Source organism: Lacerta agilis, chromosome 17 (genome assembly GCF_009819535.1).
Source record: "Lacerta agilis isolate rLacAgi1 chromosome 17, rLacAgi1.pri, whole genome shotgun sequence".
In the NCBI taxonomy this organism is placed as follows: domain Eukaryota; kingdom Metazoa; phylum Chordata; class Lepidosauria; order Squamata; family Lacertidae; genus Lacerta; species Lacerta agilis.
The window spans coordinates 2035288-2047690 of record NC_046328.1 but is presented as its reverse complement, the minus strand read 5'-3'; the positions used below and the strand labels follow the sequence as shown (position 1 = coordinate 2047690).

The window sequence follows — 12403 nt, the reverse complement described above, 5'->3', positions numbered from 1 at the left end:
CAGAATATATTTACTTTATATTAATTGGAGGTTGCGGTATGTAGTCTTCTGGTTGTGAATCTGACTGGTGGGCTTCTCGGTATTTACAAGGGGGGTCATTTTGTGTGCCCACTCAGAAGCCAACCAGCAAGAGTTGCAGAAGGGACATGCTCTTGAGTGTTTGTTTGAGAGAGAGTAGAAAACAATGGATTAGTTAGAAGTGCTTTTTGGAGCAGCAAAAGGCTTGTTTAGCTTGTTCCGTTACCAGGGTTGTGGCACTTACCGGTAAGTTGCCAAGAAATTGAGAGAAAAAGTGTGTGTGTGTGTGTGTGTGTGTGTGTGTGTGTGTTATAATGTGTTAATAAATTATTACTATTACTAATATTTGATGTTTAATGTGCTGCAAGCCACCCAGAGTAGCTGTTGACATACATATTATTATATATTATTATTATTATTAGCTTAATGCCCAGATCCAGATGACTTCTGAGTGGCTTACAAAACATGAAAACCAGATGCACAGTATTGTTAACATACAGAATGATTAAAAATACACCATGGGCCCCAGAAAATTGCTCAGAAGGTAATGAGCCCTCAGGTTGAGGCAGGTTCCCCCCTCCTGGGCTAGAGTGTCAGTTTAGGACAGGGAGACCAGCATTCAGATCTGTTCTCAGCCATGGAAGGCCCTGGGTAACCTTTGCCAGCCACTGTCTTTCAGCCTGGCCTACCTCACAGGGTGGTTGTGATGATACAGTGGGGAAGGAGGAGAAGCATGGGTGCCACTTTGAGAAAAGTAATAATAGTTAAGAAATACAAAAAATGTCACAAAGGTTTGATAGTGATATTAATTCTCTCCTCCCCTCCCCTCCTTTCTTTCTTCTTCTTCTGTTCAGCGTCTTTCTAGAAGACTTTCTTGCAGCGGGGAAGGGAGACCAAGCCCCCAGCTGGAGTTCGAACAGCTTCCTTTCAGCCACCCCTTTTTATCATGTATTCATCTGGCACAACAGGAGCTCCGAAATGCATGGTTCACTCAGCAGGGGTAGGTCATGTTGCTGTTTGGGGTTGTGGAGCCTCTGCACAGTAAGCTGTCGGTTAGCAAGTGCAGGAGAGGCATTCCCCCCACCTTCCAAGAGACTGAATTTGCTTGGTGGATTTTGCTAAGGTACTTGTGCTGCACCTACACACCTGGGAGAATTGAGGAGTAAGAGGCCTGTGGTGACAGAATGGGCTGTACCACTTTAGACTCTGGACGGGGGGAAATCACAACTTCGAAAAACTCCCTGCAAGGAGAAAATCTGCACAGCAAGGGCTGGGATAGAATTTCTTTTCCCAAAGAAATCTAACAATAGTCAGGCTCTGGAACTCGCTCCCTCTGGAGGCAGAGATGGCCACCAATTGGGAAGGTTTTAAAAGGAGGAGAGGGCTTTCGATTGCTGCTAGCCAGTATGCCTGTGCAACTTCACAAGCTCCTCAAAAAAATCTGGGAGAGAGGAGGAGGAGGAGATCCCAGCAGACTTTTGGGATGCCAATATTATCAATCTCTTTCAAAAAAGGTGACAGAATGGATTGTAGAAACTATTGAGGCATCTCTTTATTAGCTGCAGCCGGCAAAATTCTTGCAAGGATCTTAGCAAACCGTCTCTTAACAATATCCAAGGTGACCCTCCCTGAGTCCCAAAATGGTTTTAGACCTTCTAGGGGGTTTTAACAATGAGTCCGTAAGTGACTGTGGAGGTCAATTCTGGCTCCACACTTCCTTCCACAGTGGAGACATTGGTTTCTGGGCGGGAGTTGATCACGGTGTGGATTTGCCAAGCGTGCCTTCCTCTTAGCACGTTTCTCCCTTGCGTTCTGAGTTCAAGCGTCTTCAAAGTCTACGGCTGTTCTCCAACTGGAGTGCTTGCAGGCCAGTGTTTCCCAGTTGTCAGTGTTTATACTCCATTTTTTAAGATTTGCCTTGAGACAGTCTTTAAACCTCTTTTGTTGACCACCAGCATTACGCTTTCCATTTTTAAGTTCGGATGTCAGCACTGTGACACTCAAAAACAGAATAGGAGTTAGCTGGTTTTTGCAATAAACTGGCTGAACATAAAACTACTGCAGGACATTCCTTGTTTGCTACTTAATTCTCCCCATCCCATTTACATTCTTTGTTTGAAAAAGGTCCTCTCACACACCCCAATCATTGTAGACCATATTTTTTACCAGCACATATTTGGATTTGCTTAAAATCCCCTCCCAATACTTCCATCAGAGGTGAGGTTGTAAAGAGGATAGGTAGGAAGCCAAACTTGGATATCATATAGTCTTAGAATTGTAGAGTTGGAAGGGACCACTAGGGTCATCCAGTCCAACCCAGCGGTGGAGCCTATGCTTGTGCTGCCCGGGATAGGTGCATGGGGTGCGCCCCGAGGGGGGAGGGGGCAGAAGATGCCCTCCCACCCACCACCGTTCAGGGTAGGAGAGGCGCAGGGAAGCTGCTGCTCACTTGCCCCCGCTCTCCACTGCCAGGCCAGACATGACCTGGAGGTGGAGCTACTGCAGCTGGGCGTGAAGCGCCAACACCAAGGAGTGTGTGCAGCAGCATTGCCACCGACTCTCCTGCTCTCTGCCACAGGGTCAAACCTGACCCGGCAACAGGGCCCACTCACAGCCGCATTTCGTTGCATTTGTTGACTGAACTAAAAAGTTTCAATACGTATTATGTTGACTTGTTGAGGTTAATTAATTGTCAGATTAAGTTATTAATATTATTTTTCAAAAAAGTGTTGCGAGCCCCAAATTTTTATTTATTTTAAAAACACATATTTTGGCCCTTTTGTTACCCTCCTCAGTGATGACCCGGGTCGGCCCGCACCCCCTTCCTACGCCAGTGGTCCAACCCCCTGCAATGCAGGAATCTCTTGCCCAATGTGGGGCTCGAACCCACAACCCTGCAATTAAGATGCTCGGTGGCGATATCGAAGTAAGCCATACCCGGAGTAGACCCTTGGCAGTTGCTGGACTTACTCTGAGTATGGCTTGGATGGATCCTACTCACAGGTCTCCAGCTTGAGTTTGAGTTGCACAAGCTCTGTAGCTGCGCCTGAGGAATCTTTTGGATAAAGCCAGCCCTGTAAGGTGGGGGTTAGGCTGAGAGATAGTGGCTGGTTCATAGTTCACCCAGTCTAACCTACACTCTGCTTTGTTTCCTCCTCCCTCTCCCTATATGTCTGTCTTTTTTCTTTTAAACCAGGGGACGTTAATTCAGCATTTGAAAGAGCACCTCCTCCATGGTAACATGTCCAGCAGTGACAACATCATGTACTACACAACAGTAAGTGCTGTTAATTGTATTTTTGCTAAAACTTTCAACACAGCATGCATGGGGTTTGCCATGTTTATTCTTTTCTTGAAGAATAGCATGACTTCCATGACCCAGAGAAGCAATAATGATGCAAGTGTGCATAATTTGGCTTATTTTAGGTAATTTATTTGGCAGGGGAGCGCAAGTGTGGGGAAGATTCACCTGGCCTTTTGATCCTTCATGCTCCAAATAAAATTGCTCTTGCATGGCATGGCTAACCTTTCAATCCCAAAACTTTGCTTTTGAAATCAGGCAACAGTCTTATTTTGTCTGAGTTGACCGATTCTGAGTCTTGACCGATTTGATCCATTAACAATTGCCTTTGCATATGAGCGAAGGGCACCTCACAAGCAAAGAAGCACATTGGTTTTCTGAGCCACCCGTGTGGATTGTGGCCGGCAGGGGGGGACATTCCCTCTTGTGAGAAATGGTGCCTCCTAAAATAGTATTTGCCTCCTGCAGCGTGTGAGCTGTTGCCTGATGAATTGAGGCACCTTTTTGGTTACACCTTTGGGAAGCTGCTTTATACCGAGTTAGACATTGGCCCACCAAGCTCAGTGCAGCCTACCCTGACTAGCAGCAGCTCTTCAGAGTTTAGGAATCTTTCCCAGTCCTTCTTGGAGATGCCAGGGTTTGAACCCAGTGCCTTCTGTACACAGAGCAGTTGCTCTACCCCTGAGCTACATCCCTTGCGAATTTGGAAGCCACCAGAAAGCTGACCATTCCATCTAGCTCAGTATTGCCCACACTGACTGGCAACGGCTCACCAGGGTTTCAGGAGAGCTTCATTACCTACCAACCCCAAAATTTGGGATCCCCTCCAAAGTTGTGCCAAAGTTTGGCAGTCATTCTGAAGTGGAAACAGCACATTTTGCAGCACCCTCCAAACCTGGTAATTGATATATCAGACCGGCTTTGTTGTTAACACCCCAGAATCCAACATTTTCCAAATAACTTTAAACCGGTGCCAAAATTTTGCAGTTGTTTTGCAGTGAAAACCTTGCATTTTGCAGTGAAACCCCTGCGTTTTGCAGTGCCCCCCAAACCCAAGTAATTGATACTCAAACCAGGGGTCATGGGTACCATCCCCAAACCCAACATTGTCTGATTCACTCCAGACTAACAGTGTTGGATTTTGGGGTGTTAACTATAAACCTAGTCTGATGTGTCAGTTACTCAGTTTGGGTGTGTGTGCTGCAAAATGCAGGGTTTTTCACTGCAAAATGACTGCAAATCTTTGGCACAGCTTTGGAGGGGACCCCAAATTTCGGGTTTCTAGTTAATGACGCTTTTCAGGAAGGACATTCCCAGCCCTACCTGGAGAAGCCTGGAATTGAACTGGGGGGCCCTCTGCATGAAAGGCAGACACTCTGAGCCACGGCCCTCCCCATTGACTGGTTATTGGGGGAAAGACTTAATTGATTTAAGGGACCGCCTCTCCTGGTATGTCCCATGTAGGACCTTAAGGTCCTCAAGTGATAATCTTTTGGAGGTCCCGAGCAACAAAGACGTTAGGTTGGCCTCAACTAGGGCCAGGGCCTTCTCAATATTGGCCCCGACTTGGTGGAACAGCCTATCACGGGAGACCAGGGCCCTGCGGGATTTGGCATCTTTCCGCAGGGCCTGCAAGATGGAGCTGTTCCACCTGGCCTTTGGGTTGGTTTCTGTTTAATATTTATGCTTCATCTTTATTGGTGGGTTATTTTGAAATTGAGACCTGCAGTTTTAATTGAATTTTAAATTTGTATTTTAATCTGTTATTTTAAATTGATCGTTTTTATGTTTTTTGTTGTGATTTTAATTGATGTTAGCCGCCCTGAGCCCGGTTCTCTGGCTGGGAAGGGCGGGGTATAAATAAAATTATTATTATTATTATTATTATTTATTATTATTATTATTATCATTATCATTATTATTATTATTGATGAAACATCAGAGCATGGCACAGCCAGTCTTGAGTGCCCCCTGCTTTGCATTTAAACCTGGGGTGTGCATTGCACTTGGAATATTACCTGTAGGCAGGTCACATGATGGCACATCCATGTTACATACCTGTGTCCTTGAGAAGTGCGAGACTAGCTTCACAGGTCTGGAAATAGGTGAGGGAGGTGACTATCTTGGATAAAGCTAACGTGCATTTCCCCACACTCCCTAGACTGGTTGGATGATGTGGAACTGGCTGGTTTCTGCTCTCGCTGTTGGTGCATCTGTGGTTCTGTATGACGGATCGCCGCTCGTTCCATCCCCCAATGTCCTCTGGGATTTGGTTGACCGACTAGGGTAGGTAGACGTGGGTTCTGCTTTAGACAAAAAAAACACCCGTAAGTTATCCTGAAACAACCACTTGTGGTTTGCTTGGTTTTTTTTTTAAAAAAAAAGATGCTTCGGTTTCTAAGCTTTTACAAGCTCCAGAGGTCAATCAGAATGTTTGATGCAGCAGAAACATGGGGGGGGGGGGAGATAATAAGAGCTTACAATGGTAATTCCAGGAAGCGTTATATTTAGGTACTGTATTTAAAGTTTTTAAGCCTGTTTTACCCCTTTGTTGGCAATGATTTGGGGGGTTAGCATCTCACCTGGCAGCATGTGCAGGTGTACAGTTTAGAAGAACACTTATTTGACCCCAGTTTTTTGACACAGGGGGAAACCTACAGATACAGTGCAAAGGAGCATAAGGAGTTCTGTATAGAGCATAGGGAGAATTTTAAAAAACAAGTGGTCCTCACTGACCTGGTGCAAAAAGAACTTGTCATCTGGAGGAGCCCTGGCTGCCTAGATAAAACATTATAGCCTCACACACTCTTATTTGGGAGTCAGGCCCACTGAGTAGAGACTTAGTTATTTACTAGATGCAAGTCAGCAGCACCAGATGACCCAGTTTGGCTAGGCACTGGGGTGGATTGCATCCTGCGCCTTGCAGAGTCAGGCCCAGGCTGCCACCGGGCCCAGAACTGGCAGCAACAACAAGCAGCTCCACCTCACCCAACCCTACCCATTGCCACCCCACCACCGCACTTACCTGACCTGGGGGTTCTGGATCATGGACTCTATCAGTAAAAACAGGAGTCTCAGCGATCACCCTCTCCCCCTGGAAACAAACCAGGACTGCTCCAAGGAAACCCACATGGGAAAAAGGAGTGCTAGTCCCTGGTGGGCCGCCCCTTACCCTTTTGTGATTGGCCAAGAGGATAACCAGCCAATCAGGATTTTTCTTCTCACTTCCCTCTGTGCCCCCTAGCCTCATGCCATGCCCCCCCCCTTCATGTGATTTTCACCTATGGCCCCCATTGGAATATCCTGGAAGTGAGATACTTAAGGAGCCTCAAGCTCCAGGTGGCTCCAAGATAACTTGACAAAGCCTTTTTAATGGTTGCATGGAAAATTCTCCTGCCTTCATTCCACTTTCGCTCCACTTGATAAGAACCCGTGAAAAAACAATGCTGTGAGTTACTTCAAAGTCACGCTGCTTCTTCTTGCGTGGGGGCAAGGAGTGGCTGGGACATAGCAAACACTTCCTAAGAAGGGAATGACTTCCCTCACTTCCTGTGTTTAGGCAGAGCCTCATTGAATGGTTGTTTTTATTTCACCTGCTGCCGTTATTAAAATTACCGGTCAAGGTCAGGCCAAACATTGATTGCTTATGGGGAATGGCCTTTGCAAAACTTCATACGAACTCCAAAGAGATAATGACACATCTATTCACTTTTACAAATAGCTAAAAATACTGTGTCTGAAACACAGAAATAAAAGCCAGAAGCAAGGATTTGAAAAACAAAACAAAATAAGCAAGAAAGGAAATAAAATAATGGTCTGGTCAGGCTTTTGTCAGGACAATTTATGGCTGTCTCTGAAAACGCTTTTGCACAGATCCTTCTGCAAGCTAGTGGAGAAAGAGACCCCAAAAGTCAAAAGCTGACAGCTGGTAACATACTTTGTTTTGAAGCAAGGTGACGTGCCAGGTTTCGTATGGGGTGGAACTATGTGGCTAAGAAGACTCTCTGATTGTGAAACCTGGTAGCTTTACAGTTTAAACTACTGCACTTTGACCCTCTTCAACACACTCTTTTTAGGTTGCATTTTACTTCTGTCTTATCTATTTTATGGATACTTTGGAAAAGTACACATTTTGGCATAGTTTCTTGGCCCACCGCAGTTCCGTGATTTCTAAGTTATTGAATCATAGCTTCTTAAGTCCTGAACTGGCAAAGTATGGATGCCAGGATTGGAACGAAGAGCTTAAAGCCAGGGCTTTTAATTCCCAGGTGGTTCTGATTCCACTAACCATAGTTTGCCAGTTCAGGAGTACAGGAACTATTGTTTATTGACCAAGGAAATGCTTATTTGCTGCTTACAACAAAATGACTTACAATAATTAAAAAAACCCTAAATTAAAATACATCAAAAGATTTGTAAAAGAATAGTTAATAGTGCTCATATTGCACTAACATAAAAAGGACACATCCTGCCCCACCCAGCTAAAAGATGAACTCGGGTTTAGAGCAAAATGCTTGGGTAAATAAGGACACCTTTGCCTGGCACCGCAGGGTTAATAGGTGCATCTCCAGAGAAGCGATTCCATGGTTTGAGATCCCCCACTGAGAGAGGGTCTGATCACATGTTGCCACCCTCCATTATTATAAAGTAATAAATAGCAAAATGACCATAAAGGAAAAGGGAGCCCTGACTGTTAGGTCCAGTCGCGGAAGACTCTGGGGTTGCGGCGCTCATCTCGCTTTATTGGCCGAGGGAGCCAGCGTACAGCTTCCGGGTCATGTGGCAGCAGACTAGCCGCTTCTGGCGAACCAGAGCACGGAAATAGCGTTTACCTTCCCGCTGGAGCAGTACCTATTTATCTACTTGCACTTTGACGAGCTTTCAAACTGCTAGGTTGGCAGGAGCAGGGACCGAGCAACGGGAGCTCACCCCGTCGCGGGGATTCGAACCGCCGACCTTCTAATCAGCAAGCCCTAGGCTTTGTGGTTTAACCCACAGCGCCACCCGTATTATCACGCGACCATAGTGAGTGATAATTGTTCCTTTTTTACTTGCAGTATCACCATCCTTGGGACAGGTGCCAAATGGCTGGCGGTGCTGGAAGAGAAGAACCTTAAACCATGTAAGCACCAAGATACTCTTTGAATTCTGTTTGGCTCTGGAACTGGACCACTTTGCTTCCCTCCCATTTCTAATTAGTTCCACAAAGGCATTATTGTTCCCCAAAGGGTTGTCACTTTGCCCATGGATCGTGGAAACACAGGAAGCAACCTTACACCAAGGCAGGAAGTGTGTCCCTTTAGCTCAGTACTGTTGCATCAGGGGGGGAACCTGCAGCGCCCAGATGTTACTGGACTCCAACTCCCAGCAGCCCCAGCCAGTGTGGTCCATGGTAAGGCTTGGTGGGAGTTGTAGTGCAGCTGCCTGTGTTGGTGGCCCATGTTCTAGAAGTTAACAGGAAACTTGGGGGGCGGTGGCGGTGTTGATAATTGGCCAGGAAATAACAGTTTAACTCTGCTTGGTAATGTTGTTCCAAGGTGAAACGCATAACCTCCAAACGCTCCACACCATCCTGTCAACTGGCTCACCCCTCAAGCCTCAAAGTTACGAGTACGTCTACAAACACATAAAGAGCAGTGTTCTGCTGGGATCCATATCAGGTAGGGGTTTTCTGAACCTGAATGTTTAGTGGGGTACAAGTTAGAGGGAGGAGGATGCAGTGGTTGCTAAGCAGTCACCATTTTGGGTACTATTCTGCACCTCTTACATTGATTGTCTTGTGTGGCCCATGGTGGGCAGAAGGCAGGTGTGGATCTACTGGTAGATCTCTGTGTCGATTGACAAGGATTCCCGATTCCCAGTTGTTTTAACAATAGCAGCAGCAACATTTGGAAGAAGATTTGAGGGGTAAAGAGCAGTTTAAAAAAAAAAAAGTTTTTCAAAAATTTACAGACATACGAATTACAAAAACACAAATCACATACATTTCTAATACACATATATTTGACTCCCCCCCCCTTTGTGGTTATTTGAAAGTTTTACTTTTTATACTACATTTTCCACATTACTCCATCTTTACTCCATTTCAGCATAATCCATTAATTTAATTAGCCACTCTTCCTTGGTTGGTACTACATCTTCTTTCCATCTCTGGGCAAAAACCATTCTAGCTGCAGTTGTAGCATGCATAAACAATTTTTGGGGGGTCTTTTGGTATCTCAGTGTCTACTATCCCTATAAGAAAAGTTTCTGATTTTTATTAAGTTACCTTCAACATTTTCTTCAATTCATTGTAAATCATTTCCCAGAAAGCTTTTACTCTCTTACAAGACCACCACATATGATAGAAAGTACTGTATTTACTCAGGGGCGCGGGTGGCGCTGTGGTCTAAACCACTGAACCTCGTGGGCTTGCCGATCAGAAGGTTGGCGGTTCGAATCCCCGCGACAGGGTGAGCTCCCATTGCTCTGTCCCAGCTCTTGCCAACCTAGCAGTTCAAAAATACGCCAAAAAGTGCAAGCAGATAAATAGGTACCACTCTGGTGGGAAGGTAAACAGTGTTTCCATGCACTGCTCTGGTTTCAGTGTTCCATTGCGCCAGAAGTGGCTTAGTCATGCTGGCCTCATGACCTGAAAAAACTGTCTGCGGACAAACGCCGGCTCCCTCGGCCTGTAAAGCAAGATGAGCGCCACAACCCCAGGGTCGTCTGCGACTGGACTTAACTGTCAGGGGTCCTTCACCTTCACCTTCACCTTGACTGTATTTATTCAGATCGAATGCTCACCTCATCTGGGCTACAGGGCCAGTTGTCGTGGTGGGCTGGGGGTGCAGCCCGTGACGGGGTGATGCTGGTACTCTCTGCTAGTGCTCTCTACTGAAAGCCAGCCCATACTAGTGGATGTGAGAAACATAGACGCTTCCCTTATTTACTTGGTTCCCTTACGGATCACTTCCCACTAAAGCACTTCAGAGAGATTTCACAGTGAGAACACCAATAGAAACAATTAGGAAACAATTCCCTATGTAAAACAATGACAAAGAGTTCTGTCTATAAAACAGAGTTTCATATCCAGTGCAAATACAGTCGGCATCTGTATCCTTAAACCAGTGCTAGACTCTTGATCCATCTTGCTCAATATTATCTTCCCTTGACTGTCTGCTGGCTGTTGAGTAGAGTGGAGTCTTAACCCATCATCTACTCTCTGATCCGCTTATTTATTTATTTAAACTGTGGAAACCAGGTTCTCTGCCACTGGGTTTTAGCCCATCAAAGGTTACCAGCCCAGCTGAGGACAGTTCTGATCCATCAACCTCTGGGCTTCAGGCCTAGCACACTTTCACAGTCTCAATGATCTGGGAGTGGGGTCAATTCCAAGCGTATGCAGATTGATAATAATCGAACCATCATTTCAGAGCAATTGCACCACTAGTGTGTTTTAAGCATGAGGAGAGTTGCAGTCCAGCAACATCGAATGGATGTATTTGAAGAGGTTTCAACCCTTTTGAGAGATGGGCTTATGGAAGTCTGTTCTGCCCCCCTCTCGTTTCAGGAGGCACAGATATAGTTTCCTGCTTTATGGGTCAGAATGTGTCCATTCCAGTGTACAAAGGTGAGATCCAGGCACGGAATCTGGAATGGCAGTGGAAGCCTGGAACGATGAAGGTATTTCCCCCAGCGAAAGCTCTTGCTGTTACTTTTTCCAAGTCAGAACTGTGGTTGGAGGAGAAGGGCTTCTGACAGCACAGACAACTGAGGATCTCAGGGCAAATGGGGGCCCTTTTCTCATCCCCGCTGTTGGTTGTAAGGGGGTGGGCTGGGGAAGGTTCTTTGCAGACCCCACGTAGTTAATTTGGGTTAAAAAAGAAAGGTATCACCAGAATTTATGGAGAGCCTTATAGCAGGGATGGAGCCCTGTGTGTGGCCCTCTCTGGCACTCAGGACTCTCCCAAGGCTGCCCACCTCACTTGTCCTTCTCTTCCCTTTTGGGGTGTTTTTGCCCGGCTGGAATGTGTCTTGGGATGACGATACCGTCTTACCTTGGAAGTCAAACAGAATCCGTTCAGGAAGTCCGTTCGACTTCCGAAATGTTCGACTTCAAAAGCGTGGCTTCTGATTGGCTCCAGGAAGCTCCCTGCAGCCTATTGGAAGCCGCGGAAGCCCCGTCGGACATTCGGCTTCCAAAGAACATTTGAAAACCAGAACACTCACTTCCAGTTTTTGATTGTTCAGGAGCCGGAACATTTGACTCCCAAGGCGTTTGGGAGCCAAGGTACGCCTGCAGTGCCTCTTGCTTGGCTGCCTGGAGGGGTGTGTGCATTTCACCCTCTGGTTGGAGTGAATCCTTGTGCACAAAGGAAAGTGTCTGTTACTCTGCCCACTGTTGTTAATGGCTCCTCCCATCACTGGAATGGGGATCTTGGAATGGGGATCTTTTTCTGATTCAGACTGCTGGCTGAGATGAGCTAGATTGTGGCACCCCAGTTGCAGAATTCCCCCTCTAGAGAGGTTCTCCACATACTGGTGATTTATTTCTAGTGCTAGATGGAACCCTCTTTATTTATCTTCACCTTTTAATTTTTTATCTGTGTTATTTGCTCTGCTGCTGTGGTTTATTTTATTTAATTTCTTTAATCGTTAGCCACTTTATCTTGCCCAAAGTAACCAAAAGCAACTTACAACCAACCAAATAAAAAACCCACATTGGGTGGGAGAAAAAAATCCACCCACTGCTTGTTACTTCATTTTACTGCTTTTTCTCGTTGCAAACTTCTCCAAGAATTTTGATTGAGCAGCACCCAATAAATAGCTTAAATTATTCCTGTTACAGGTAGGTAGCCGTGTTGGTCTGCCGTGGTCAAAAAAATAAAATAAAAATTAAAAGATTCCTTCCAGTAGCACTTCAGAGACCAACTAAGTGTGTTCTTGGCATGAGCTTTCGTGTGCATGCAGACTTCTTCAGATACACTGAAACAGAAGTCACCAAACCCTTATATATAGTGAGAGAGTAGGGAGGAGTATTACTCAGAAGGGGTGTGGAATGGGGATTGGCTGATAGATGTGGAAAACCTGTTGACGACTGTT

At 45.8% G+C, this 12403-nt stretch overlaps 1 protein-coding gene across 1 annotated transcript in view; it reads left to right on the top strand.

The window, feature by feature from the left end:
* The window catches only part of AACS (acetoacetyl-CoA synthetase), a 53340-nt gene that overhangs the window by 27325 nt on the left and 13612 nt on the right, over positions 1-12403 (top strand). Inside the window, 9 exon segments of the mRNA XM_033174703.1 lie at positions 873-913; positions 916-954; positions 957-1018; positions 3215-3295; positions 5481-5605; positions 8377-8441; positions 8857-8979; positions 10872-10949; positions 10952-10984. Of these exon segments, the coding sequence (XP_033030594.1) occupies positions 873-913; positions 916-954; positions 957-1018; positions 3215-3295; positions 5481-5605; positions 8377-8441; positions 8857-8979; positions 10872-10949; positions 10952-10984 (647 nt within the window).